Source organism: Conger conger, chromosome 16 (genome assembly GCF_963514075.1).
Source record: "Conger conger chromosome 16, fConCon1.1, whole genome shotgun sequence".
Classification (NCBI taxonomy): domain Eukaryota; kingdom Metazoa; phylum Chordata; class Actinopteri; order Anguilliformes; family Congridae; genus Conger; species Conger conger.
The window spans coordinates 36,573,461-36,601,132 of NC_083775.1; the positions used below are offsets into that span (position 1 = coordinate 36,573,461).

At 41.4% G+C, this 27,672-nt stretch overlaps 2 protein-coding genes across 2 annotated transcripts in view; both read left to right on the forward strand.

Moving 5' to 3' along the window:
- The window catches only part of LOC133114198 (uncharacterized), a 117,337-nt gene extending 101,840 nt beyond the window's left edge, over positions 1-15,497 (forward strand). The window contains exons 173-204 of the mRNA XM_061223366.1: positions 1,731-1,821; positions 2,076-2,193; positions 2,818-3,002; positions 3,153-3,308; positions 5,579-5,715; positions 6,033-6,166; positions 6,358-6,452; positions 6,560-6,734; positions 7,522-7,550; positions 7,673-7,694; positions 7,905-7,932; positions 8,033-8,114; positions 8,220-8,366; positions 8,453-8,655; positions 8,757-8,860; positions 8,957-9,075; positions 9,635-9,811; positions 10,009-10,040; positions 10,170-10,267; positions 11,254-11,282; positions 11,521-11,542; positions 11,760-11,787; positions 11,933-12,014; positions 12,119-12,265; positions 12,352-12,554; positions 12,656-12,759; positions 12,856-12,974; positions 13,548-13,724; positions 13,921-13,952; positions 14,082-14,179; positions 15,165-15,193; positions 15,432-15,497. Of these exons, the coding sequence (XP_061079350.1) occupies positions 1,731-1,821; positions 2,076-2,193; positions 2,818-3,002; positions 3,153-3,308; positions 5,579-5,715; positions 6,033-6,166; positions 6,358-6,452; positions 6,560-6,734; positions 7,522-7,550; positions 7,673-7,694; positions 7,905-7,932; positions 8,033-8,114; positions 8,220-8,366; positions 8,453-8,655; positions 8,757-8,860; positions 8,957-9,075; positions 9,635-9,811; positions 10,009-10,040; positions 10,170-10,267; positions 11,254-11,282; positions 11,521-11,542; positions 11,760-11,787; positions 11,933-12,014; positions 12,119-12,265; positions 12,352-12,554; positions 12,656-12,759; positions 12,856-12,974; positions 13,548-13,724; positions 13,921-13,952; positions 14,082-14,179; positions 15,165-15,193; positions 15,432-15,497 (3,268 nt within the window). The remainder of the gene's footprint in view (positions 1-1,730; positions 1,822-2,075; positions 2,194-2,817; positions 3,003-3,152; positions 3,309-5,578; positions 5,716-6,032; positions 6,167-6,357; positions 6,453-6,559; positions 6,735-7,521; positions 7,551-7,672; positions 7,695-7,904; positions 7,933-8,032; positions 8,115-8,219; positions 8,367-8,452; positions 8,656-8,756; positions 8,861-8,956; positions 9,076-9,634; positions 9,812-10,008; positions 10,041-10,169; positions 10,268-11,253; positions 11,283-11,520; positions 11,543-11,759; positions 11,788-11,932; positions 12,015-12,118; positions 12,266-12,351; positions 12,555-12,655; positions 12,760-12,855; positions 12,975-13,547; positions 13,725-13,920; positions 13,953-14,081; positions 14,180-15,164; positions 15,194-15,431) is intronic.
- A 391-nt stretch (positions 15,498-15,888) lies between these two features.
- The window catches only part of LOC133114199 (uncharacterized), a 67,217-nt gene continuing 55,433 nt past the window's right edge, over positions 15,889-27,672 (forward strand). Inside the window, exons 1-18 of the mRNA XM_061223367.1 lie at positions 15,889-15,927; positions 16,033-16,179; positions 16,266-16,468; positions 16,570-16,673; positions 16,770-16,888; positions 17,479-17,655; positions 18,190-18,221; positions 18,329-18,426; positions 18,532-18,560; positions 18,883-18,904; positions 19,272-19,299; positions 21,054-21,120; positions 21,494-21,640; positions 21,908-22,116; positions 23,242-23,345; positions 25,980-26,098; positions 26,259-26,414; positions 27,142-27,350. Of these exons, the coding sequence (XP_061079351.1) occupies positions 16,093-16,179; positions 16,266-16,468; positions 16,570-16,673; positions 16,770-16,888; positions 17,479-17,655; positions 18,190-18,221; positions 18,329-18,426; positions 18,532-18,560; positions 18,883-18,904; positions 19,272-19,299; positions 21,054-21,120; positions 21,494-21,640; positions 21,908-22,116; positions 23,242-23,345; positions 25,980-26,098; positions 26,259-26,414; positions 27,142-27,350 (1,910 nt within the window). The 5' untranslated portion in view covers positions 15,889-15,927; positions 16,033-16,092. The remainder of the gene's footprint in view (positions 15,928-16,032; positions 16,180-16,265; positions 16,469-16,569; positions 16,674-16,769; positions 16,889-17,478; positions 17,656-18,189; positions 18,222-18,328; positions 18,427-18,531; positions 18,561-18,882; positions 18,905-19,271; positions 19,300-21,053; positions 21,121-21,493; positions 21,641-21,907; positions 22,117-23,241; positions 23,346-25,979; positions 26,099-26,258; positions 26,415-27,141; positions 27,351-27,672) is intronic.

Here is a 27,672-nt window from a genome sequence, read left to right on the forward strand (position 1 = left end):
TTGTAACTTTGTTTTCAGGATTTAAAAAATAAACCTTTTTTAAAATCCTTTGGATTAAAATAGTCTAAATATCAGTTTCTACCTTTTCTTACTGTTCATCATCATCTTTTTCTTCTGGCTATGATGTCTATGGCAGCCCCTACAAAGTTTTTTTATTTGGCACAGTGATTGGAGACAGTCCCATGATTCTTTTCACCGAGATTAATGTCTACACCTCGAGCACTCTAGCCCTACCAACGGGTCAAAGTTGGAGTTACGTTTATGGATGTAAGTTGAGGAGTAATCATGATTTTCAAAATTGAGGTACCATTAAATTCCTTGGATCAAACTCACTAATTGAATTTGCATAAAATCCGCCATATTGGATTTTCTGAAAAAGTTAAGAACATGTTCACAGGCCACAAATTGTATCCAATCTTCACCAAACTCGGCACAGATGATGTTCATACTGAGCCTCACAAAAGATATCAGATGGATTTTAGATTTTTGAAAGCGCTTGTCCGTCACAGCAAATTGAAATCGGCGGCAAATTCACCTAACAAAGTGAGCTCATATTTCAGCAACGCTTTTATGAATCGACACCAAACTGGGTACATTGGCTCAGTTTGATACCATAGAATCATTTGACCACTGCAGGGCACCACAATATGTCAAGACATATTTTTCCAGATAATGGTAATGTGTTTGCCTTAAAGTGTTTGTCCATTACAGTCAATCAAAAATGTCAGCAATGTCGCCAAACAGAAAGTGGTGTCCGAACTCAGGAATGCTTTGCTGTATCAAAACAAAACTTGGTAAATCGACTCGGACCCTCATTTTGAAGAAGCAAGAAAGAATTTCTGTTATTTGGCCACTGGGGCCACAAAGTTTGGCCAGTATTCACCAAATCTTCTTGATCTTCGGACCAAGCCGAAGTATAGCCAATCAAAATTAGCAGCGAAGCCGTCAAACAGGAATCTCAGCAACGCTTTCATGTATTGATACAAAACTTGGTATATGGACTCACGACTCCTTCTTGAGGCTGTGACACACATTATGACACACATCCGGTGTCATTTTCCCACTAGGAAGCACTGCAATAAGCAAAAATATGTCTGCTTATTACTGTTAATGTATTTCGCTTAGAAAAACTGATTCTAATGTATGCTGATTCTTTGGTAAATCCCAAAGCTGAGACCTGACAAACTGTTATTTGAACTTAATTGATGTTGCCATTGAACTTGATCAAAATGTTTAAAAACATTTCAACGCCAACATATTTTGTCCAATCTTCACCAAACTTGGCACAGATCATCTTCAGACCAACCCTCACAAATGTCTCTGATGCATTTTTGATTTTCAAAAAACATTCATCCATCACAGCCAATGACCTAAACAGGGCGTGAGCTCATATTTTATTGACATAAAACCTAAAGCTTACAGCTACCCTTTTAACATGATCTGATCAAGTTTTCACGGCGACCCTGCCTTGCTGGACTGCTTGGGCCCCTAAACCCTGCTTGCAGGTTCAATTATATTTTTATTTATGCCATTTATTGTGCAGACAGTGCACATTGCCGAACACAGTGTTCATATGCTATGAACTATATTTTATGGACAATATGTTATATGTTAGTGTATTTTCATCCGTAGTCCCTCGGGCTAAAACCAAAATGTAACATTAGTAAAACAAAAAAAAGTTATTAAAGCATAAAAATATGTTTTTAAATGATTTCATTGTTTGCTTTCAGAAATCCTTCAAAATGGAACTTTAAAACTCTGCAAAAGTTGGAACCCCTCCCAGTGTTTCTAGGAAGCTCATTCTGGTGTCGTCTTGGAAAGGTGCGTACATATTTGCATGACTGGATCATTAGATGATAGATTAGTTTTGTCCATGTGCATGTTGACCTTTCATACCAAAGTAATTATTCAGTTGAAAATAAGAGGACACAATTGTGAGCAACTGCAATAGGTGGCGCCATTTTTTCTCATTCGAGATAGCCACACCCACACATTGATTTTAATATTGTTTCTATTGGCAAGAAATTCCTTTTCTTCTCTGGGAAGCTTGTATTGTATTTTTCTCATCATTACAGAGGGTCAAACGCAGATACCTGAGAAAGCTCCGGAAACAGAAAGGAAGCAGGCGGGAAAGGAAGAAGCTCAAAAGACTTTTCAAACAATTACGTTGTTCCAAAAATATACAAGGAGCTGGTAGGTTGGAACAAAATTTAGTTGTTACTTCTGTTTAAAAATAGGAGGCGGTATTGCTCAGGAGGTAAGAGCGGTCTTCTGGCAGTCGGAGGGTGTGTGGAAGTGTCCCTGAGCTAGACTCCCAACCCCCACTTGCTCCTGATGCGCTGGTTGGTGCCTGGTATGGCAGCGTTGGTGTGTGTGAATGGAAGAATGAGAGGCATTAACTGTAAAGTGCCTTGGATACACTCACCAAGCACTTTATTAGGTATTTATTAGACTTCTACTGCTGTAGCCTATCCACTTAAGAGTTATGATGCATTGTGTGTTCAGTGATGCTGTTCTACATTACATTACATTACATTACGTGGCATTTAGCAGACGCTCTTATCCAGAGCGACGTACAACAAAGTTGTAATGTGTGGTTATTTTCATTACTGTCACCTTCCTGTGACCAGTCTGCTCTGACACATTTGGTTGATTAGTCATCTTTAACAGCCCATAACATAAATAAGCCTTTGTTTATTTAAAACTAGGACCTTTGCCCTAAGAAGAAAGTCATCCCTCTGAAATGTCTCCATTGCACTAGGTACAGTATGTACAAGCCCTTCCATGTTCACACTTCATTGGTTTGTCTTTCTTCAGATCATTGCACAGTTGGAAACATCACACAGGTCACCATCAACGATGACTCTTTTCCCTTCGGTTACGATGCCATCCAGTTCGGCCACTGTCTAAGCGTGCAGGTTGTGAAGGACAATTTTGCAGCTCTGGCTCAGAAGGTGGATGAGGATGAATTGCAGACAATTGTTCTGAGCAAATCAAAGCAGGTACTAATAACAATAATAATAATAACAATAATAATATGACCTATCACTATTGTGTCAGTTCCACAGGGCTGTCATCATTAATACATAAACATATTTTCAAATGTGCCATACGTAAATCACAGAACGGTTCTGCTATTTCCTGTCTCTCAGGCATTCCCAGCGGGCCTTTCAGATGTGCAGTTGCAACTCGTGGGTCCTGTGTCTCGTATGGCCTCCCTGGATGACATCAGCAAGTGGAGCATCATCACCATTGACAACCTGGCTGCTCTAATGAACTCAGAAGATGGAGCGTGGGAGCCTGAAAAGGTAATGCAGGAACACAGGTTCCATGAAGCAGACAGCACTGCGCATTCAGTCCTGATCAAACTCGACTTAGTTTCTGGCTCTCTCTCAAATTCTGTCCTGACGTGTGCTTCTTTAATTTCACAGGCAGGATTATAGAATGGATAGTGTCATGATCAGTTTTTTTCCCTCCAAATTTCCCTCTGTGCTTTCCGTAGACTGTATTCCTCCACATTAATTTGTTCCACCTGTTTTCACTTCCTGGTTTTTGTGCACACCTAATTATTATTTTCCCCTCGTCTATTTAAACCTGCTTGTTTTGTTAGTTTTTTGGCAGATTGTCATGTGCTTCCGCCATACTTTCCAGTGTTTTTTCCTGTCTGATTACCTGGGTATCGACCCGTTTTGTTTTCGACTTTCGCCTTTTGGATTTCTCCTCTGTTCGAATATGACTTTGATTCACCGGTTTGTGCTCTTGGATTTGGCTGCCTGTTTGGACTGCCTTATCGTTATGGACCATCTGCCTTTGACCTCTACTACGTATTGGACTTCCTTTGTCATCCTGTTGCTGCTCCCGAGCCTGTCTGTGCCCACCCAGAACCCTGTCTGCTCCCAGCTGAGCGTTACAATGGAGATCCTGACGCCTGCGGATCCTTCCTGTCTCAGTGTTTGCTGATATTTCAGCTGCAGCCACCCGTCGTCCCAACCGAGACGCTTACGTCATCGTCCTGTTGTCTGGCAGAGCATGAGAATGGGGGACGGGATTCGGGATTTTGGCGCCACTGAGTACAACCGAACACCCTCTTCACTTTGGCTATGAAGAGGATCTTCGACCTTGCGGTTTCCGGGCCTGTTGCAACGCGTTAACTCTTCCGCATCCGCCAGGGTAACCATTCTGTTTCGGTATTACTCCATCGAGTTCCGGACCCTGGCTGTCTCAGCGGGGTGGAGCCTTCAACAACGGGCTGTCCAGTTGAACAAGTTGACGACCTGCGAACTACCTGCTATTCTGGAGGCACTCATTGGTCTAGCCATACAAGGGGACTCACGTTTAAGGGAGCAACGAGCTTCGAGACATGCCCGAGAACCCAGTTACCCCTGACCTACACCCGTCCCACATCCCAGTCGTCAGCCCTTGGGAGAAGACCCCGAACCTGAGCCCTAGCAAGTCGGCCGAACCAGGCTTTCACCGCAAGGGAGGGAGATGCATATTCTGTAATGTCTCTGCCTCTACTGTGCTGGACTAGGTCTACTCTGAGGCAAGCCTTTCGGACTAACACTCTAACGGGAGCTGCATTGGTTGAAGTTACCACCATTACATTACATTATTGGCATTTGGCAGATGCTCTTATCCAGAGTGACGTACAGTTGATTAGACTAAGCAGGAGACAAAGCAGGAGACAATCCTCCCCTGGAGCAATGCAGGGTTAAGGGCCTTGCTCAAGGGCCCAACGGCTGTGCGGATCTTATCGTGGCTACACCGGGATTAGAGCCACCGACCTTGCGTGTCCCAGTCATTTACCTTAACCACTACGCTACAGGCCGACCATCACGTCACCTGTTAGCCTCCTAATTTTGGGGAGGCCCTAGGTGATTCCCCGAAACCACCTTGTTTTTTAACAGGTTCCACTTCAACTGCACCTACTGGCCTGGCTCAAAGAACATCAAACTTGACACCCCGTCTGCCATCAGACTTTGCCTCCCGCCTCCCCTATGCCGCTTCCATCCAGTTTTTCATGTTTCCTGGGTTAAGCCTTATGTCACCTCCATGACCTTTCTGTTAAACACCCTGAGTTGGACGTGAGGGGCACCGGGTGTCGCCCATAGGGGGGGGGATTCTGTTATGATCTGTGTTTTTTTTCCCCAGTGTTTTTGCCTGTTATTAACCAGCAATTTCTGAATATTCTGTACAGGACTGGGGATTTAAAAGGGAAGGTTCACTTTCTCGGGTATTAAAGAGAATTGGATTTAATTGACAGATTTGATTTGAGTTGAAATCAAAATGGACTTTTCCTCAATTTAGTCTTCATAACCGCATGAACATGTCTTAAAGTATATATTCCAAAACATTTCTGAAATTGTAATTTTATGTAAATAAGGACCAGTGGGCGTGTATGCCGATCAAATTTCTGTCAATTTTTCCCTCCAATCTAATATACTTTTCACATGGTGGCATGTAATCCACATTTATCTAACATTTCTTTTATTAATACTCCCAAACATTTACACTGATGCCGTATTTTCAGCTATTGAACCTTTCAATCAAAGTTGTTGTTCTTCATTTTCTGTTGTAGAGCAAAGCCATCATCTTAAAATACTTGGAAACACCTGCCAATACCCTGGGGACCGCAGAGCTGAATGCAATAGGCGGGCCTAATCTGTGCCCCCTTCCCAACAGTGTCCTGAGGAACATCACCCCTGAGAGTCTGAAGTGAGATTCTAATGAACCCTTATTGAGCTTTTACTGTGAGGCCTTATTGAGTCTAGGAAGCCTCATGAAGTTTTAATGATCAGAACTTATAAAAGTTTAAACTACGAGCCCTTACTGAGTTTTACCTATGGGGTCATATTGTGTAAAGATCAATCTGATTGAGGGTAACGGCTGTAGGTTTGTATTACAGGTGGGACATTGCAGTTAGTTCCTTGAGCAAAAGTGTAAGCTGAATGCTAAATGAAGGTACAGTAAGGACCATTAAACTGTGTGAGATAAAGCACTGCTAACACTAGCTCCTTTTTTTACATTTACAGAAATGCCAACTCCTTGACTATTTCAGCTTGTCCTGTGGAGTTCAAGGATGAAATGTTCCTCATAGCTGAACAGGCCTTTAATGAATCTGATCCCATATCACTGATGACTTACCAGCTCATTCAGTCTTACCTAGGTGAGTGTCATGGTCAACAACCTGTAGCTCGCTGGCCATTTTCATTTGCATGCTATAACACTATTTTCATTCCTCTCATACAGGTTGAACAAACAGTTGTCCACCGAGGTGGTAGCATTGCTTGGTTGTTAATGACTGGCTTGTAGCCATCTAGTTCTAATTTCCTTTGTGTTCCATTTGTGTCTGTTCAGGAGGCGCACCCAAAGATTACATATTAAGACTGTCAAGAGCCAATGTTAGCATGGACTTAGAAACCTTTATAAACCTGAACTCAAGCGTACTCTTGGTAAGTTGAGAAATGTGATGCGACACACAGTAAATGAACCCTAGAACATGGTATTCTCATAGACCAATATGATGCTTTTCTAACATGAATACTTCTTCCACTTTAAGGATCTCAATGTGACGGCGGTAAGTCAGCTACTGGGAGGTAATGTGCAGGACCTGAAGACCTTTGAGCATGTGACTGTCATACAGCACTGGATCCAGAGACAGCCTCAGTCCGATCTGGACAGTTTGGGCATTGAGCGGACACCTCCAGTAAACACAACTTCAACTCCAACATCTGGTAAGATGTCTGACCCAATGACATTTCATAAGATATTTTTTACATTCAAGCATGACAGGTTCCATAAATCATCCTGAATAATGCATCTGCCAAACTGCAGCATAACCATAATTATAATCAGAATAATGTTTCAAAGCATCCTTTATTCCTACAAGGACATTGGAGACCTGCCCCTAAAGCCCATTGTATTTTCTCCAGAGCTAATATACAAGGGTTACCACTTTTCACTCGCGATACCGAAACCAAGTATTGGAGTACTGAGGACCCATCCAATACAGACCACCATTTTCTTTATATCTAATTGAACAGCAGCACACAAGGCCTTAATGTGGATACGCTTCGATAGGGATCAACCCAGTCCATGTAAAAATAATAAATGAATAAAAACTAATATAGTCAAGCTGGGAAACAAAAACAAAGAGCTCCTTCCATTATTTTGCATAAAAAGCAGAAATATGAATTCAAATTATGCCACCCAGCATTCTTTTCTTCAGAATATCTCAAATTTCACAGATTAAGTCATAGCTGCCCTTAATGGAATATAAAGGAGGCTGATTCAGAGATGGCCATGTTTTGATACTACATATTTTAAAAACAGGAACTCATATCATGTGGGAATTTTCTCCCCTTTGACAGGCTCAATGATTTCCGTATGGCTTTCGAAAATGTCGGTGTAGAACCACCCATGTAAAAATTGTGTTCATAAAATACCCTTTCTGTGAAGAATTTATTTTATCGATATATGACTGTTCCTGTGTGACACTGTTTCATTTTTTTTTATGTACAGACTGCATGATGATGCCATTTGATGAAAGGGTAATGCAATTTTTTGTGTTTGACATTTTTTTGTTACTGCTTGAGAGAACATATGAGCAGGAGAGTAAGTGTGACTTTCACAAAAGCAGCTTTTATTCACATTTGCTTTTTCTTTGTTTCAGTGTCCATCCACACCATGTAATGGTAAGCTTCAATCAGGGCTGTATTCTGACACACTTTCTCTACAGTGCACATGCTTTATTTTTTAACAAAGAATTATACTTTCATACATTAATTTGTATGTAATGTCTTTATAGCTGGGCTTAATGAAACCTGTCAGCCCAGTTTATCACAGTTTGATGCATCTTTTAAAATTCCGGTTTTATTTTGATATATTTATCTGACTTTTTACAGAGAGCGGCATTTGTTCTGGAGTACACAAGTGGGTATTTTAAAATATTCAAGAAAAAGAAATACATTCTAAATCTATCTTTACAGCTATGTTATATCTATCTAACATGATTGTTCTTAAATGAATACAGCTCTAAGCTGCAGGACTACTTGGACTCTGGGATGACTGGAATGCTCTGCAATATTACACTCACTGAATATGCTTGCTCATCGGTATGAGTTTGTAAACCTTTTTTTCTGAGATTTCTATGCAAGGCTTTGTATTCAAGGTTTAGATAAATGACATTAATTTCATGGTCTTCATATTATTTCCTTCAGTTGGCCTCACTCACTGGCGAAAAACTAGCTGACCTGCTCACATGTAAGGTATCTGGTGGCATGGTCTACCCCAAGCAGACCTGGAAGCTCTTCCTCACCAAGGCGTCTGGAGTCCTGAATGAAGCTCTCACCATCCTCACTAACAGGGTAACAACATCTCAGTGCTGTGAGTTTGCCTTTGGCTGATGTGCTCCCGAAAGTCTGGCAAAAATAACGGCTTTCACCTTTCACAGTCCGTCAAGTTGAGGAGCCTGCCCGTCCTGGAGGTGGTGGGTGAACTCAGAATCAACACACTCAGCGTGGAACAGCTACAGACCGTACCAGTCATCCACCACCTGTTCCATCCAAAACTGCGGACTCTCATGTCCTCTGTGTCAGTGGAGTTTCTGTCCTGTCTCAGCAGCAAGAACTTCACCTGCGAGACCTACCACCACGTGTAAGTGCTGAGTCATTTCCCATCATACATTGCTGCAGTGAATCAGTGTCATTCTCATGACTTCCTGGAGGTCTGTCACTAACTGCAGTCTTTTTTCCCAGGGTGAATGAATTCGGCTACCAGTTTCCTCACATGGACGAGATGCAACAGCGCATGGTGCTCAAACATTTCATCCTCCCCTTCCTGACCCGAAATCACACCTCAGGTAAAGATCTTTTTCAAAACATCATGTGATGTTGTACCTTCAGCATTCCAAAATGGTGGCGCTGTTAAAGTGTCTATTTGCGGATTCTTGCCTCAGACCCTGCCTGTGTGGACAGCACTAATGGAAGTGAGGCCTGGCTGTACAAGAACTTCAAATCGTATTCTGCCTTTGTGCCTCTCCGGGAGCTCCTGATGCTAAATCCAAACTTCCAACCGGTATGTTGCACTGATTCATAATTCCATTCATGTGTGTCAGTAAGCCATGGTACTTTGCATGATTGCAGTAACAGAGTAGTCTCGTGGATGCTGCATTGTGGAAATCTTGGAATTATATTATCTGTGTTATGAGTGGTTTTGAGGTATCTAGCTTCACAGATACCAAAGTGAATGGGCTACAAGCAGGTACAACCTTTTAAATATTTTCATACTTTTAAACATTATTTTCATTATGTGTGTAAAGATTCACACATATACAGTATTTAGTACCACAACACTAACTAGTTTTGGTCAAAAATGTCAGTTAGAACCTTATAATTCTAAGGTCATGAAATGCACATAAACAATCTTTTAGAAAGACATCACTCATCATGCAAGAGCATTAGCATGCAACCACTGTCATCTTGTCCTTGCTGCTCTTGCCCATGGCTTGCTTTTAGGGGGCTTTATGCCAGGTTCTGCTGCCAAGCATAGTGATAAATGCTTTGTAAAACATGCAATTTAACTAAGTTTGACTTTATTGTGCCAAATCGGTGACTCGTTGCTGCACTCCTCTCAGCTGGAGACCCTGAACCTTCTCAGCCCTCGACAGACAGCGGAGCTGGTCGTGTCGCCCCACCCTGCACTTTCAGATAAAGAAGCCATCATCACTGCAGTGTTTGACCACTTCATGGAATCACCGAATGACATGAAGCAGAGAGAATTCCTCAGGGAGTTTGCAATGTTGTCCCAACAGGTAATATTCTTGTGTGTAAGCGTTTTATGTTTTTATAAAATGTATTTTAAATTAGCATCATATGTTCAGTGTGCCCAGGCTCAGCAGGGAAACAAGGCCACATACAGCCCTTAAAAAGATCACGTATGACCATTAAAATAAATGGTGATAGAAAAATGAAACCGTGTTCTCATGAAGTTATTTTTTCCCGTTTGTAGAGACCGTTGAACTGCAGCTCCATCCAAACCATGTGAGTTCAACCACAGGCTTACTTTGTCTCTGTCTTTGATCACATTGCTGCAATATGGTGTTTCCTGGCGTGATTGGTCTGTTGACCTTACCAGGCATTGTTTCAGTTCATTTTCCTCTTCTTGCTCAGAATCAAGAGGCTTCGTCACTCACTGTCCTCAATGCCAGGACGTCAGGAGCCAGTCATCTGGGCCAGCATTAACGTGTTCATGCAAGCAGGACCCAGACGTGAGTACATGTAAAATTCGCAGAACAAACTGCATTTCCAATTCTTTGTAAAACCCCATAACCCAGAACATTAAACACAGCTTTTTCAACAATTTTCAATTATCGTTGCCAAATTACTTTCAATTCCGTTCTGTAGTGTGCATTTTTCAGTTGTTGTTATCTAATGTCGCTAACTAGCAAACTAACACTTCTGATTTACTAGTGCAGAAGGATTCTGTTGAGAGCAGTATTACGAATCGATGTGGTCAAACTGGAAATTATTAGCGTCCTGGTTATACAATATGATTTAGTGACATTGAGTGATCATTGCTTTGAAAACATTATTGTTGACAGAAATTATTTCAGGGGGTTTTTTTTACAGCAAAGGTCAAGTGTGTCAGATCTAGTGCTGTGTCTATCTCCCCACTCCTGATATATACTTCCTTCCTGTCTCCTGTCATTGATTCCACCTGTTTCTCGTTTTGTGCTTGTTTAGTGGTGTATTTAAACCCCTTTGTTTCTGTCTTTTGTTGCCAGATTGTTATGTGTCCCGACCATATGCCCCAGCATTGATTTATGATTGATTTCTGTTACGACCCATTTTGTCTTAGACTTCCGCCTCTTGATTTATCCTTCTGTTCTGATTTGACCCGTTGTGTTTGGACTCTGTTTGGCTTTGGTGTTTGGCTTTGGTATTTGTTTTTGGATTGTGCTTTTGTTTGGACTGCCCGTGTGTTTTTGACCCTTCACTTGCATTATCAACTACTCTCTGGATTTTCGTGGTTGTACCCGTTTTCCTGTCTTCTGAACCTTTGCCTGGACTTTAGTTTCTGAACTGCCTAATCTCTGACCCTTGCCTGTTTGAACTGCTCTGAACTAATAAAGTCTTTAATGTTAAGTTCTGTGGTCTTGCTCTTGGGTTCAGTGTTCTGGCTCCTGACATATTTATTTTAGTTATATGTGATTGTTCCAGTGTGACACTGTTTCTTTTTTTGTATTTGGCACAGACTGCATGACGATGCCAGTTGATGAAAGGGTAATGCTAAGTTCCAAGTTCTTCTCATAATGAATATGAACATATCCAGATCATTCACATACTTGCACCAAAATAATGTAGCATGTCCAAAGCTTTGTTTTCCATTTAAAGCCAACTGACATTTCCCATTTTTTGTATTTGACATTTTGGTACTGCTGCTTGAGAGTATATGAGCAGGAGAGTAAGTGTGATTTTCACAAAAGCAGCTTTTACTCACATTTGTTTTTCCTTGTTTCAGTGTCCATTCACACCATGGAACGGTAAGCTTCACACAGTCCAACAGGGCTGTATTCGTACGCACTGAGAGAGTTTCTCTACCGTCCACATGCTTAAAAAAAAAAAAAAATACTTTCTTACATTACTTTGTATGTAATATATATCTGGGCTTAATGACACCTGTCAGCCCAGTTTATCACAGTTTGATGCATCTTTTTGAATTCCAGGTTTATTTTGATATATTTATCTGACTTTTTACAGAGAGCAGCATTTGTTCTGGAGTACACAAGTGGGTACAATTCAAATACTAAAGGAAAACATTCTTAATCTATCCTTTATACAAAAATCATTGTGTGTGCATTAATTATTTGACAGATGATATAATAATTAAATAAAGCTTTGTTTCTGACATGCTTGTTCTTGAATGAATTCAGCTCGAGCCTACAGGATGACTTGAACTCTGGGATGACTGGAATGCTCTGCAATATTACACTCACTGAATATGCTTGCTCATCGGTATGAGTTTGTAAACCTTTTTCCTGAGATTTCTATGCAAGGCTTTGTATTCAAGGTTTAGATAAATGACATTAATTTCATGGTCTTCATATTATTTCCTTCAGTTGGCCTCACTCACTGGCGAAAAACTAGCTGACCTGCTAACATGTAAGGTGTCTGGCGGCATGGTCTACCCCAAGCAAACCTGGAAGCTCTTCCTCACCAAGGCCTCTGGAGTCCTGAATGAAGCTCTCACCATCCTCACTAACAGGGTAACAACATCTCAGTGCTGTGAGTTTGCCTTTGGCTGATGTGCTCCCGAAAGTCTGGCAAAAATAACGGCTTTCACCTTTCACAGTCTGTCAAGTTGAGGAGCCCGCCTGTCCTGGAGGTGGTGGGTGAACTCAGAATCAACACACTCAGTGTGGAACAGCTACAGACCGTACCAGTCATCCACCACCTGTTCCATCCAAAACTGCGGACTCTCATGTCCTCTGTGTCAGTGGAGTTTCTGTCCTGTCTCAGCAGCAAGAACTTCACCTGCGAGACCTACCACCACGTGTAAGTGCTGAGTCATTTCCCATCATACATTGCTGCAGTGAATCAGTGTCATTCTCATGACTTCATGGAGGTCTGTCGCTAACTGCAATCTTTTTTCCCAGGGTGAATGAATTTGGCTACCAGTTTCCTCACATGGACGACATGCAACAGCGCATGGTGCTCAAACATTTCATCCTCCGCTTCCTGACCCGAAATCACACCTCAGGTAAAGATCTTTTTCAAAACATCATGTGATGTTGTACCTTCAGCATTCCAAAATGGTGGTGCTGTTAAAGTGTCTATTTGCGGATTCTTGCCTCAGACCCTGCCTGTGTGGACAGCACTAATGGAAGTGAGGCCTGGCTGTACAAGAACTTCAAATCGTATTCTGCCTTTGTGCCTCTCCGGGAGCTCCTGATGCTAAATCCAAACTTCCAACCGGTATGTTGCACTGATTCATAATTCCATTCATGTGTGTCAGTAAGCCATGGTACTTTGCATGATCGCAGTAGCAGAGTAGTCTCGTGGATGCTGCATTGTGGAAATCGTGGAATTATAGAATTATCTGTGTTATGAGTGGTTTTGAGGTATTTAGCTTCACAGATACCAAAGTGAATGGGCTACAAGCAGGTACAACCTTTTAAATCTTTTCACACTTTTAAACATTATTTTCATTATGTGTGTAAAGATTCACACATATACAGTATTTAGTACCTTTGACGTATTCACAACACTAACTAGTTTTGGTCGAAATGTTAGTTAGGACCTTATAATTCTAAGGTCATGAAATGCACATAAACAATCTTTTAGAAAGACATCACTCATCATGCAAGAGCATGAGCATGCAACCACTGTCATCTTGTCCTTGCTGCTCTTGCCCATGGCCTGCTTTTAGGGGGCTTTATGCCAGGTTCTGCTGCCAAGCATCGTGATAAATGCTTTGTAAAACATGCAATTTAACTAAGTTTGACTTTATTGTGCCAAATCGGTGACTCGTTGCTGCACTCCTCTCAGCTGGAGACCCTGAACCTTCTCAGCCCTCGACAGACAGCGGAGCTGGTCGTGTCGCCCCACCCTGCACTTTCAGATAAAGAAGCCATCATCACTGCAGTGTTTGACCACTTCATGGAATCACCGAATGACATGAAGCAGAGAGAATTCCTCAGGGAGTTTGCAATGTTGTCCCAACAGGTACTATTCTTGTGTGTAAGCGTTTATGTTTTTATAAAATGTATTTTAAATTAGCATCATATGTTCAGTGTGCCCAGGCTCAGCAGGGAAACAAGGCCACATACAGCCCTTAAAAAGATCACGTATGACCATTAAAATAAATGGTGATAGAAAAATGAAACCGTGTTCTCATGAAGTTATTTTTTCCCGTTTGTAGAGACCGTTGAACTGCAGCTCCATCCAAACCATGTGAGTTCAACCACAGGCTTACTTTGTCTCTGTCTTTGATCACATTTCTGCAATATGGTGTTCCCTGGCGTGATTGGTCTGTTGACCTTACCAGGCATTGTTTCAGTTTGTTTTCCTCTTTTTGCTCAGAATCAAGAGGCTTCGTCACTCACTCTCCTCAATGCCAGGACGTCAGGAGCCAGTCATCTGGGCCAGCATTAACGTGTTCATGCAAGCAGGACCCAGACGTGAGTACAAGTAAAATTCGCAGAACAAACTGCATTTCCAATTCTTTGTAAAACCCCATAACCCAGAACATTAAACACAGCTTTTTCAACAATTTTCAATTATCGTTGCCAAATTACTTTCAATTCCGTTCTGTAGTGTGCATTCTTCAGTTGTTGTTATCTAATGTCGCTAACTAGCAAACTAACACTTCTGATTTACTAGTGCAGAAGGATTCTGTTGAGAGCAGTATTACGAATCGATGTGGTCAAACTGGAAATTATTAGCATCCTGGTTATACAATATGATTGAGTGACATTGAGTGATCATTGCTTTGAAAACATTATTGTTGACAGAAATTATTTCAAGGTTTTTTTTTACAGCAAAGGTCAAGTGTGTCAGATCTAGTGCTGTGTCTATCTCCCCACTCCTGATATATACTTCCTTCCTGTCTCCTGTCATTGATTCCACCTGTTTCTCGTTTTGTGCTTGTTTAGTGGTGTATTTAAACCCCTTTGTTTCTGTCATTTGTTGCCAGATTGTTATGTGTCCCGACCATCTGCCCCAGCATTGATTTCTGATTGATTTCTGTTACGACCCATTTTGTCTTAGACTTCCGCCTCTTGATTTATCCTTCTGTTCTGATTTGACCCGTTGTGTTTGGACTCTGTTTGGCTTTGGTGTTTGGCTTTGGTATTTGTTTTTGGATTGTGCTTTTGTTTGGACTGCCCGTGTGTTTTTGACCCTTCACTTGTATTATCAACTACTCTCTGGATTTTTGTGGTTGTACCCGTTTTCCTGTCTTCTGAACCTTTGCCTGGACTTTAGTTTCTGAACTGCCTAATCTCTGACCCTTGCCTGTTTGAACTGCTCTGAACTAATAAAGTCTTTAATGTTAAGTTCTGTGGTCTTGCTCTTGGGTTCAGTGTTCTGGCTCCTGACATATTTATTTTAGTTATATGTGATTGTTCCAGTGTGACACTGTTTCTTTTTTTGTATTTGGCACAGACTGCATGACGATGCCAGTTGATGAAAGGGTAAAGCTAAGTTCCAAGTTCTTCTCATAATGAATATGAACATATCCAGATCATTCACATACTTGCACCAAAATAATGTAGCATGTCCAAAGCTTTGTTTTCCATTTAAAGCCAACTGACATTTCCCTTTTTTTGTATTTGACATTTTGGTACTGCTGCTTGAGAGTATATGAGCAGGAGAGTAAGTGTGATTTTCACAAAAGCAGCTTTTACTCACATTTGTTTTTCCTTGTTTCAGTGTCCATTCACACCATGGAACGGTAAGCTTCACACAGTCCAACAGGGCTGTATTCGTACGCACTGAGAGAGTTTCTCTACCGTCCACATGCTTAAAAAAAAAAAAAAAAAAACTTTCTTACATTACTTTGTATGTAATATATATCTGGGCTTAATGACACTTGTCAGCCCAGTTTATCACAGTTTGATGCATCTTTTTGAATTCCAGGTTTATTTTGATATATTTATCTGACTTTTTACAGAGAGCAGCATTTGTTCTGGAGTACACAAGTGGGTACAATTCAAATACTAAAGGAAAACATTCTTAATCTATCCTTTATACAAAAATCATTGTGTGTGCATTAATTATTTGACAGATGATATAATAATTAAATAAAGCTTTGTTTCTGACATGCTTGTTCTTGAATGAATTCAGCTCGAGCCTACAGGATGACTTGGACTCTGGGATGACTGGAATGCTCTGCAATATTACACTCACTGAATATGCTTGCTCATCGGTATGAGTTTGTAAACCTTTTTTTCTGAGATTTCTATGCAAGGCTTTGTATTCAAGGTTTAGATAAATGACATTAATTTCATGGTCTTCATATTATTTCCTTCAGTTGGCGTCACTCACTGGCGAAAAACTAGCTGACCTGCTAACATGTAAGGTGTCTGGTGGCATGGTCTACCCCAAGCAGACCTGGAAGCTCTTCCTCACCAAGGCGTCTGGAGTCCTGAATGAAGCTCTCACCATCCTCACTAACAGGGTAACAACATCTCAGTGCTGTGAGTTTGCCTTTGGCTGATGTGCTCCCGAAAGTCTGGCAAAAATAACGGCTTTCACCTTTCACAGTCTGTCAAGTTGAGGAGCCCGCCTGTCCTGGAGGTGGTGGGTGAACTCAGAATCAACACACTCAGCGTGGAACAGCTACAGACCGTACCAGTCATCCACCACCTGTTCCATCCAAAACTGCGGACTCTCATGTCCTCTGTGTCAGTGGAGTTTCTGTCCTGTCTCAGCAGCAAGAACTTCACCTGCGAGACCTACCACCACGTGTAAGTGCTGAGTCATTTCCCATCATACATTGCTGCAGTGAATCAGTGTCATTCTCATGACTTCATGGAGGTCTGTCACTAACTGCAGTCTTTTTTCCCAGGGTGAATGAATTCGGCTACCAGTTTCCTCACATGGACGACATGCAACAGCGCATGGTGCTCAAACATTTCATCCTCCCCTTCCTGACCCGAAATCACACCTCAGGTAAAGATCTTTTTCAAAACATCATGTGATGTTGTACCTTCAGCATTCCAAAATGGTGGCGCTGTTAAAGTGTCTATTTGCGGATTCTTGCCTCAGACCCTGCCTGTGTGGACAGCACTAATGGAAGTGAGGCCTGGCTGTACAAGAACTTCAAATCGTATTCTGCCTTTGTGCCTCTCCGGGAGCTCCTGATGTTAAATCCAAACTTCCAACCAGTACGTTGCACTGATTCATAACTCCACTCATGTGTGTCAGTAAGCCATGGTACTTTACACTGCTCCTGATATCATGCAGTCTTTTGGATGCTGCATTGTGTGGAAAAAAGTCATTTAGAAATAAATCATGTTAGAGAAATCACTGTCATCTTTCACATAGTTTCTCCTTGGGGCTTGCTTTTATTGCGCTTCATGTCAGGCTCTGCTGCCAACCCTGCTGTAAAATCCAACTATGTCAGCATGACCAGCTTAAACATTGAGCTGGGTATGAGCTGGTCAACCATCATGGCCAAACTGGTCCGACAGAAATGCTGACTTAGCTCGGATTGAACTGATGAACCATGTACCTTGTAATGTGTCTGAGCTGGTGCTGATCAACCAGCTACCAGCACCTTCAAAGCATGGCTTGAGCTTCTCAAACCATATCAAGCTGGGAGCTGGTCTGAACTGGTCAACCAGCTACCACCTGTTTCAAAACCTAGCTTGAGCTGTTGTTTTTAGCAGGGATGCATAGTGACAAATGTTTTGTAAAATATGCTATTTAAATAAGTTTGGGCCAAATCAGTGACTTGTTGCTGCACTCCTCTCAGCTGGAGACCCTGAACCTTCTCAGCTCTCGACAGACAGCGGAGCTGGTCGTGTCACCCCACCCTGCACTTTCAGATAAAGAAACCATCATCAATGTAGTGTTTGACCACTTCATGGAATCACCAAATGACACGAAGCAGAGAGAATTCCTCAAGGAGTTTGCAATGTTGTCCCAACAGGTAATATTCTCATATGTAAGGGTTTATGTTTTTGAAAATGTATTTTAAATTTGCATCATATGTTCTGTGTGCCCACACTCAGCAGGGGACAAGCTGGGTTTAGTTTTCTATTTACACTGCTCCCCGTGAAAGAGAATTCCTGGAAGAACAAGAAAATATCAGGAATGTTTTTTTCTTAAGGACGTTGGGCCTCATGGAAGAACATTATAGTAAATTGTTTTACTTTCTCTTATTCCTCCTAAACAGTCCACTAAAGTTGCTGAAATAATTTGAGCCGAGAATTAAGCAATGCAGTTGCTGAATCTGGATTCATATTTGGTCTGGACCGCCTACTTTGATCTGAGTTCTGTGAACCAAAATACGATGGTTCTTGCATGAGGCCTTGCATGTTTGGTTTTAAAGGCTTGCACTGCAAAAAGTGTCATTTTTAACAAGCTGTTTTTTTTCTCAAAGAGAAAATGGCCTGAAAACAAGACCATATATGACCATACTAATAAATACCACACTATAACTTTGCATTTTTTCCACTCTCAGGCAAACCTCAGTTGTGACCTCTACAAAACCATGTGAGTTGGCTGACACATCTCAGAATTTCAATAATGTATCCTTCAGTCATTCTTGATAGTGAATAAAAATGGTTGCCTTGTTTGCCTTTGTTTTATATGTTTTATAGACTGCGCAGGATAGACCAGGCAGCGCTATCTGAGTCCAGTGAATTTGAATCTCAAAGAATGCCAATCAGGGGCAAGATTGCACAGATAGCTCTACTGCGTGAGTACTTTGCATTCATACCAATGACAATTGGAGTTGTACAGACATAAACTTAACATAAGACGTTAATACATTTTCCAATTGTGTTTTTTCATTTTTCTCCAGATTGCTCAATAAATGACATCATTCCAGGGGTGAGATTCTGCCAATCAGAATATTACTTATAAGACACCAGTGCCAGTCAGAACAATACCCATAAAACACCACTGCCAGTCAGAACATTACCTATGAAACACCAGTGCCAGTCAGAACAATACCCATAAAACACCACTGCCAGTCAGAACATTATCTATAGGACACCACTGCCAGTCATAACATTACCTATAAGACACCACTGCCAGTCATAACATTACCTATAAGACACCACTGCCAGTCACAACATTTTATTTAATATAAGATATTTTTCTGAAAACAGCAGTGTGTCAGTGTATGACAACTTATGTTTTTCTTTTTCAGTGTCCTACGACCCCAGTAAATGGTATGTTTCATTAAAAATGTACCTTTCCCTCCCTACCTTACCACCATGATTATCCCTGTATATGCCATAGACGATAATGGCACTTATGTAGTTATATATAGATATTGTTGTGTTTTGTATTGGTATTGTATTGTTGTACTTGGGGTATTCTAGCTGCCAACCGTGGTATGCTAGTTTGTAAGTTGATGAATTCTTAAAGGGTTCCGATTGTATCTGTATGGTCACACTACGACTCCTACCGTCATCTTCACACTTGTTCCTGTGTTTGATCTGCACTTCATTGTACGACGCTCTGGATAAGAGTGTCTGCTAAATGCCTTGTAATGTAATGTAGATAGCATGAATTTACAGACTTTTGTTTTTGCAGAGAGCCGAATCTGTGCTGAAGCCAACAGGTGGGTAGATGATCATAATAACAATAATGATAATAATAATAATATAATTATTTTTTCGGTGACACTTTACAATAATTTTCATGAATTGGCAATAACTAATGTCGTTGTGAATTAATTATGGACAGATGATCTTTTCTAAACATATTGTCAGTTTTAGAAACTACTCAAAAGAGAAGGTAAGCTTTAGAACGAGACCAAAGTTATCTCTCTACTCTGGATATTCAGGGTGTTGTTTTCCATTGCATTTTGAGTGCTACCAAACAATGTTTTTGAGAAAAACGGATTCAAAGTTTCCTCGCAAGACAGTAGTTACGTGAGGCTGGCAGACTGCATTGGGCTAACAAAACTCTGGGGCTGTAACTTGTCATCTTCTGAACCCTTTAAAAGTATATTTTTACTCTGAACATTTACTCTTGACATTAAAATATACAGACCATGAAAGCAAATACATTACAATGTTGCCACAAACGCAGCTGATGTGATTGTTTGTGACTGGTCAACAGTGACAAGTTGGCAAGCCTCCAAACAATGCACAATTGTGTTACTTTCACATTGACTTCTTGCATTTGAAAGCTTAAAAACTATAGTTTTACTCTGAATGTGGCATTAAGACAAGCATTAGTTTATGCATGTGTTAACGACAAACTAACATCTTTGTTCCATTAATATTTAAACATTGGCAAACCATTGGATCATTTTATAATTCAACTTAATTAACCAAATTAGCAAGCCAGAGCTACATGGCTAATCTGTATCCATCCATCCATCCATCCATTATCTGAACCCGCTTATCCCGATCAGGGTCGCAGGGGGGCTGGAGCCTATCCCAGCATACATTGGGCGAAAGGCAGGAATACACCCTGGACAGGTCGCCAGTCCATCGCAGGGCACACGCACCATTCACTCACACACTCATGCCTACGGGCAATTTAGACTCTCCAATCGGCCTAACCTGCATGTCTTTGGACTGTGGGAGGAAACCGGAGTACCCGGAGGAAACCCACGCAGACACGGGGAGAACATGCAAACTCCGCACAGAGAGGCCCCGGCCGACGGGGATTCGAACCCAGGACCTCCTTGCTGTGAGGCGGCAGTGCTACCCACTGCACCATCCGTGCCGCCCTATCTGTATCCAGTCAAAAACAAAAAATGTTTTCAGTGAGAAATAAAGCTTCCACTTTCACTGTGTTTGAACTTCTGTAACTTTGTTTTGGTAATATGTTGATTAATTCTGTCTCTCGGAAAACAAACCTCAAAGGGTTACCTTTCAGCAGAGACCACGATTATGCCTGTAGCCAAAAGGGTTTAATTTTATTTTGTAATTAGTTTTTAAGCTTGTGTCAAGAAAAGGGGGCGATACTTAAGGGGTTAACAACTTAATTAGTTCATGCCAATTCAAGGAACCTTATTGGAAAGTGTTACCATTATTTCTTATACACTGCTTGCCATATAAATGTGCTCAAATACAATGCAACTGTCAATATGCAGCACATAGTAATGTGTATTGTACCTGTGGCTTCTTAAAATAGCCCCATTTAGAAATGATGGATGATATGAAATCTACATACTAAATGGTGACTTTCTGTTGGAAATCCAAGCATCTGTGACATTTTCCATGTTGAACATTAGTTTGGAAATATGAAAGCATAAATTGACTTGAGTTATATTGGGCCATTGTTCATGGTATTATGCTTGAATAGCAGGTGTCAGAAAGGGAATAAAACTGATTAGTAATTCATGGCCTCTTCCCTCAGTGGTGCTTACACAAACACGATGATGCTGTGTAACAACAGTCTGAGACATTACGCCTGTCTGTCAACGGTAAGTACATCTTTGTATCTTTCGACAGTCTGTCAACACATTATGGCTGTCTATAGTTGGTAAACAAGTTACGATTGTGTACAGTCGGTAAGGACATTACGCCCATCTACAGTCAGGAAGCACATTACACCTGTCCACAGTCGGTAAGCACATTACACCTGTCTGCAGTCAGTAAGCACATTACGCCCATCTACAGTCGGTAAGCACATTACACCTGTCCACAGTATGCCTGCATACAGTCGGTAGCTGCATTACGCTTGTCTACAGTCAGTTAGCACATTCTTTATTGTATTGTTTTCATCTTTTATTTTTGATTATTGTTAAGCACATTCCAGATTTAATTTGTGTTATGATAATATTCTTTTTTTTTCAGCCAACAAACCTAACATCGGAACAAGTGGCCATGATTCTGAGCTGTAATTTGATGGGCAACAAGACGTATTCAAAAGAAACCTGGAAACTGCTCTTCACCAAAGTCTCCGGAGTGCTGCATGAAGCTCTGTTACTGTTCGCCAACATGGTAAGAAAGCACCTCTTCCTCTGATGTTCATTTTTCTGATTAAAATTCTGCAACATGCCTGAATCATCAGTTGCTCCATATCCATGGAGCCAATAATTACTTTTTAGTTTCATCCCAAACAACACATTGTTGGAATAGATTAGCACTCATTATACAAGCATTTGTTTATATCCATAAAGCTGTGCACAAAGAGACAGACATGGTTCTTTATCAAACAAAGGCCTTTTATGTAGTGTCACTGGAGTATAATTCTCTTCCCTGTGGTAGACCCCCAGCCTGAGAGAGCCTTCTGCTTCAATGGTTCTTGATGTGATCAGCGAGAGCCTGGATGCAGGGATCACTGATTCAAGTGAAGATGTATCTTTGATCACCAAGATCTTCCAGAAGAAGCTGAAGCCATTCTTACCCTTCATATCAGAATCCCTGCTGTCCTGCCTGAGCGCCAAGAACTTCAGTTGTCAGGCCTTCGAAGTCATGTATGTAACATGTGTTTGTGTTTGTGTTTGTGTGTGTGTGTGTGTGTGTGTGTGTGTATATGCGTCTGTCTCAATTTCCAATAAGATCAGCAGGGACCCCAATATATTGGGCATGTGACCCAAAATTATGTAGCACCTGAATTCTCATGGGGCACTCTAGGCATTGGATTGTCTCAATCATCTGATTAATTGTGGTTGTTGATCAATTGTGACCCTCATGAAAATGAATAGCTGATATAATAGACCAGGGGCTGAACTATGAAGGGAGTTTAACATACCCAGGGTTTCTTTGTATAACTTGGCTTAACAAAACCAAACAACTGATTTCGGGCTTAACCGGTACTCGGAAAGTGGTTATCAACTTGCCAAGTAAAGACGGGCTTTGTTAACAAAGAGCTTTACCCATTCCCGCAAAAGTGGCAGTGTATGCAAAAATGAGCCTATAGCAGTGCAGCTTGGGCTACTTGAGCAGCATATTTCTCACCTGAGGAATAAACTGATCTGAACGAATATAATGGACAGATAAGAAGTCCGAACTTCGAAGCTGTCTTATTTACAGAAGTTATCATGTATCGGGAAATACACGTGCAGGGAAAAAATGGAAAAAGAAGAGAGACGTTGGGAGAAGTTTTAGGAGAAGTTATTTGGAACTATAACCGCTGAACACACATGTATCCTTCTGACTTTCAAAGTATTTGGAGCTATCACAATCAGTTTCAGGCATTGTCTAAGATGCACTGCATGGTGCTTCTTATGAGCATGAGGGCAAGCTTCAGACTTTACTGTGAAAGCTTAGAAATATAGCTTATAGGTTAGACAATAAATCTATATTAATGACAGTAGGAGATCAATTGCTGTCAATCATTGTGCTGAAGTAGTGGCAATTGATGTCGATTTAGGGGGAGGGGCAGTGTGATAACAGATGTACAAGGAGACTTGCAGTGGGATGACTGAATTGCAGCTGAGAAAACCCTAGATAAACCGGTGTCCCTAGATATAATTGATAAATACACCATCAGCGAACATACTTTTGCCTATGTTTAGTTAACACTGTTTTTTTTCCTTCTTCTGCATCTTAAATATTGCCCACATGACTGCTTGTAAGCTCATCCTTTTCTATTTCAGAGTGTGGACTCTCAATGACAAATATGAAGAGATGGACACACGCCAGCGGGCTTTGGTCTACATAGATTTCATCCAAATCTTCTTGTCTCGGACTGAAACTAAAGGTGCCAGATTTGTTCCATTCATTTTTTTTTGTATTCATCTGAGAATATGGTGCTTTAACCCTTTCCACTTTGGCCCTCTAGAGGGCAATTTACACCTAATTTGTACTAGTCCTATGAACGTATTTACTAAACACACGCTTGATTACATCAATTAATCAATTGTTCCATTCAGAAATTTGAGACAGAACAACTTTATGTCAGAGCATGTCGATACAGTGTACACAAAAGACATTAAAATACAAAGCAATTTCAAAACGGCTTAATTTTTATATTTTAGCTCTGAATATCTCAATTTATAACTAAAGGACCGACCCAGTTGATGCCAACTTGTGTGCAAAATTTGGTTAAGATATTGACAGGAATTCAAAATCCCCAAGAGTTTTCCCAAAACTGCACCCAGATGTTCTCAAGTGTCCCCAAATTTCTCCAAATGAAAAACATTTGCATATCTTTTTGTCCAGACACATGAATAATCTAAAAAGCATATTTTTCTATTAAAACAGATTTTAGGGAGCCATTTTTCATTTCTACCAATTTGGTAATTCATTTAACTTTTGCAATGAACGGCGATTAGGTAATCTCTTCCCTCATGCTGACGACTGATTCCAATTGTTTGCCGCATGTGGTCTTATTGCCTATGAAAGTCAGCTGCGTGTCTTTCTATTTAATTCCCTATTCTCATTGAATCGGCGCGCTTGTTTGTTGAATTCTCCATTTATGTGAGGTATGTGACTGACGATTCTCATTTACCTGTTGTGAGTTTATGGGAGCTGAACATGCAGCAACTCTCCGTCACCTTTGAATAGTGAGTCTGGCACACTTTCACCTGCACATTTTGTTTTTGCACAAATGCAGACACACAACGGTTGTAAGACAGGATTCCTCTGGGAATTGAGAGTAGCTTCCTTCTGTCTTAGATAAGTGTTGGGGTTTTGTGTGTATTGCACCCTTTTTGGCACCCTTGGAAGGAGCATTAGGCTGAGTTAGTGTAGACCTTGGAGTACTGAGGCCCTCTGTCGGTGGCTAAGACTGGCTCAGACTCTTTTCAACTTTGATCAAACGTAAGGGATAAATCAATGTTTCCCCAATCTGTGTGTGACAGTTGTTCTTGCCGTTGCTGTGTGTCCCGTAGCGTGCTGTTTCTATGTTTGACAGCCGCATGGCATTTGCTTTGGTATAGCGAGGTGTTTCTTTTGGTCACTTTTCACACTCATTGTTTTCATTGTTGTCATTGTTCATGTCTGTTGTTGTGTATGTGTGTTTAGCACTAAGGCTCAAGACACCGCTGTCAGAGAAGAGTCTTGCACACCTCCGATAGTTCAGGAATCTGTAGGAGACCCTCGTGGCGGATTGTGTTGTTAGGTTAAGTCTGCATTTGCCTCATACACAAGGGGCTTATGCTTTTTCTTTCCGACTTAGTGCAGGTCTGTATTATGTAGTACACTGAGGTTAGTGTCTTGGAGTTGATGCCCCTCGTGGCTGATAGTGGTGCATACCTCTGATATCCAATGGCTCTAAGCTTGTTCTGCTTGGAGTATCGCCCCCCTTAGATGAGGGCTTTGTGAACTCACCGATAAGCTTGGGGCTCTGTGACTGAGAACCCCGTCGCTTTGTGTACACTTCCTATCTCTGTAATATTCATGCGGTGCCAGGTGAATCAGAGGTTTCTGTGTTTCATAGGTTCCCATCTCTTTTTAAAGGATTCCTGCTTTGTCAGTGACTTAGATTGTTTAGGTTGTTTTGTGTATTTTAGTTTTAGGGCTAGTATTCCTGCTGTGGAATCAGAGACGGGATGTCTTGTTTGTCTCTCTGGTCCAAGGTAGGCTATAATGCTGTTGGGAGCCTGGGTAGGCATCTCCCTTCCGCTATAGGTGTACCTACGGTTTACTCATCTCATTTTATGACCACCATAATCTGTAGGATGTGAGGTTGAGTTTCCCTGCCGTGTCTTGTTTCCTCACTCGATTCAGACTAAACTTTGCGACTGTTTTGATAGGTTGTTTTATCGGTTGGCTAGTTACCAGGGAGTAATTTATTCCCTTTCTTGTTTATCCCTTACTCCTCTGGGGTGTATCCCTTGTCTCAAGGAATGCCCCCAGATAATATCAGTGGTTATCTCACATCTTGTGGGTAACTTTTAGAACCCAACCTGGTCACACTTACATTCACACATATGAGAGTATGTTTTTCAAGTGTTGAAAAAGGAAATGCCGTACAAGAAGCTTACTAAGTTTAACATTAGTTTGGTAGTGAAATGACCTAGCACTGCATTTACGCAACAATAAGAAGTAGTTCAAGGTACTTGGGTATAATGAGAGGCTGATAAGCATCTAAGCTGATGTTTTCACTAGCGGAGAGTCTTTCTAACAGTCTGGCATCAGGTTTTTTTACGTCACAGTATTTATTTTTGTATTATATAAATATGAACACAGCAATAATTTGGGAGGTTTATGACTCAACCACAAGGGGGCAAAGTTGATAGGGTTCAGCCATTAATCTTGTTCTCATGCATGGTTCCTTGGTTTGGAATCAAATCTGAACCAAATCAGTGCTGACTGAGGCCAGTGAATATTAAAATTGAATTACTGAATTATAAAGTAATGCAAGTAATAATCTGCCACATGCATTTTCCAGACCCAGGGTGTGTCCGCAGTTCAAACGGCAGTGTGCCATGGCTTCAGAAGAACTTTGGGAAATTTTCTAGTTTCCTAACCCCCGAAGACATCCAGAGGCTCAACAGAAACTTCTCTGTGGTAGGTTAAAGTGCCGCAAACATGGAAGATATCTGTAGACAAATATAGGAAATGTAGGAGGATGTAAAGAGATCTCTGTAATGAAGACTGACATTATGAGTAAAGAATTCTGTCATTCAGAATTAGAGGTCTAAAGTTTGTCTTCCCTGTGGGTCTGTAGGAGGAAGCTCTGCGTCATCTGCCCGTTAAGCAGTTGGCTAACTTCTTTGCTGCTCCAGGACAACTGGAAACTGCTGAAGACGTCAGCAAACTAATGAGCCACGTGGCAGACGACCAATTGGGAACGTTCTTTGATAGGTTTTCAACAGTCATTGAGGTATGAAGTGCAGACCAACACTGGGCTTTGAGAAGGTCTACAAAATGTTGTCTTTATTGTGAGGGTTGTGTAACCAGTGTAACCACCAGGAAGTGAAATGGGTCATTTTAGTTGTTGTGGAAAATTCCAAGAACATCCAAAGACCATAAGAAATGTTGCGATTCTGTTGGGCGTCACACCTGAAGGACCTAGTCCTGTAAAAGTAAGACTGTTCTCTAAAAACACTCATAACATAACATAATGACAAGAGCAGGCCATTCAGCCTAGCACTACAAGTGGGCAGTACCTAATGCTTTGTTTACCTAAAAGCTATCTAGTACTATATCAAGCCTGGTCTTGAAAACCCCCCCAGAGATTCTGCCTTCACTCCATGACCTGGCAAGCTATTCCACACAGTTACCACTCTCTGTGTGAAGGGATACTTCCTAATGACTGCGTGGAGTTTATCCTTTGCTAATTTATATCATTTAATAATTCATGCCACCTCGTTCTGCTACCTGAAGAATATCCTGCAGTTCACTTTAATCCCTTTTATGAGAGAAAAGCCTCAATCGCAGGCATCAGGGAGCAGGTGACAAATTCTGGGAGACTCCCGTACCTTCTGGGAGTACTACACTGTCTGTCTGGCAGAAATCAAAGCCAAAGGGCAGCTGTCCTCTGTGGGGGACTGAAAACCTCTCCAAAGGATCTGCTCCTCGGGTGAGTGGTGACGCTCTGTCTCCTTTAGGGTCGGCCCTTCCCGATGGAGGCGCGCTCTGCAATGCTGCAGCAGGTGCTGGACCGAGCCAACCTCTCCGATGCCGCGGTCAGCGATGAGGAAGCCCAGGTATGGCTTCAGCAACGTCTGCCGCCCCTGCTCCTGAACCTGCAACGGGAACACGTGGGCCCTCTCTTCAACATCGTCAAGCGCAGGGACTGCAACATCAGCCAGGAATTGTAAGATGGCCTCTCTTCCTTCCTCCTGCTCTAACCTACAGTAAAGTCCTTTAGGAACTTTCCCACTGCAAAATGGTCAGTCTGCCAATGGGATGACTTGTCAAGAAAACAGTTACAGGCTAATGTTTTCTACTTCAAAGAAAGAAAAAAGATCTTAACTCTCATTACAAGACTAAAACCGCTTGTTAGGTCAGACATTTTTTGCAGTGCTCATAATTCAGGAGAGTGGACAATCAATGCTGGCGGTTTGAATGAAAATTGTTAGACCTGGATAAAATGATGTAACTGTTTTGGATTCAGACATTTTCTATGGGAATATTTA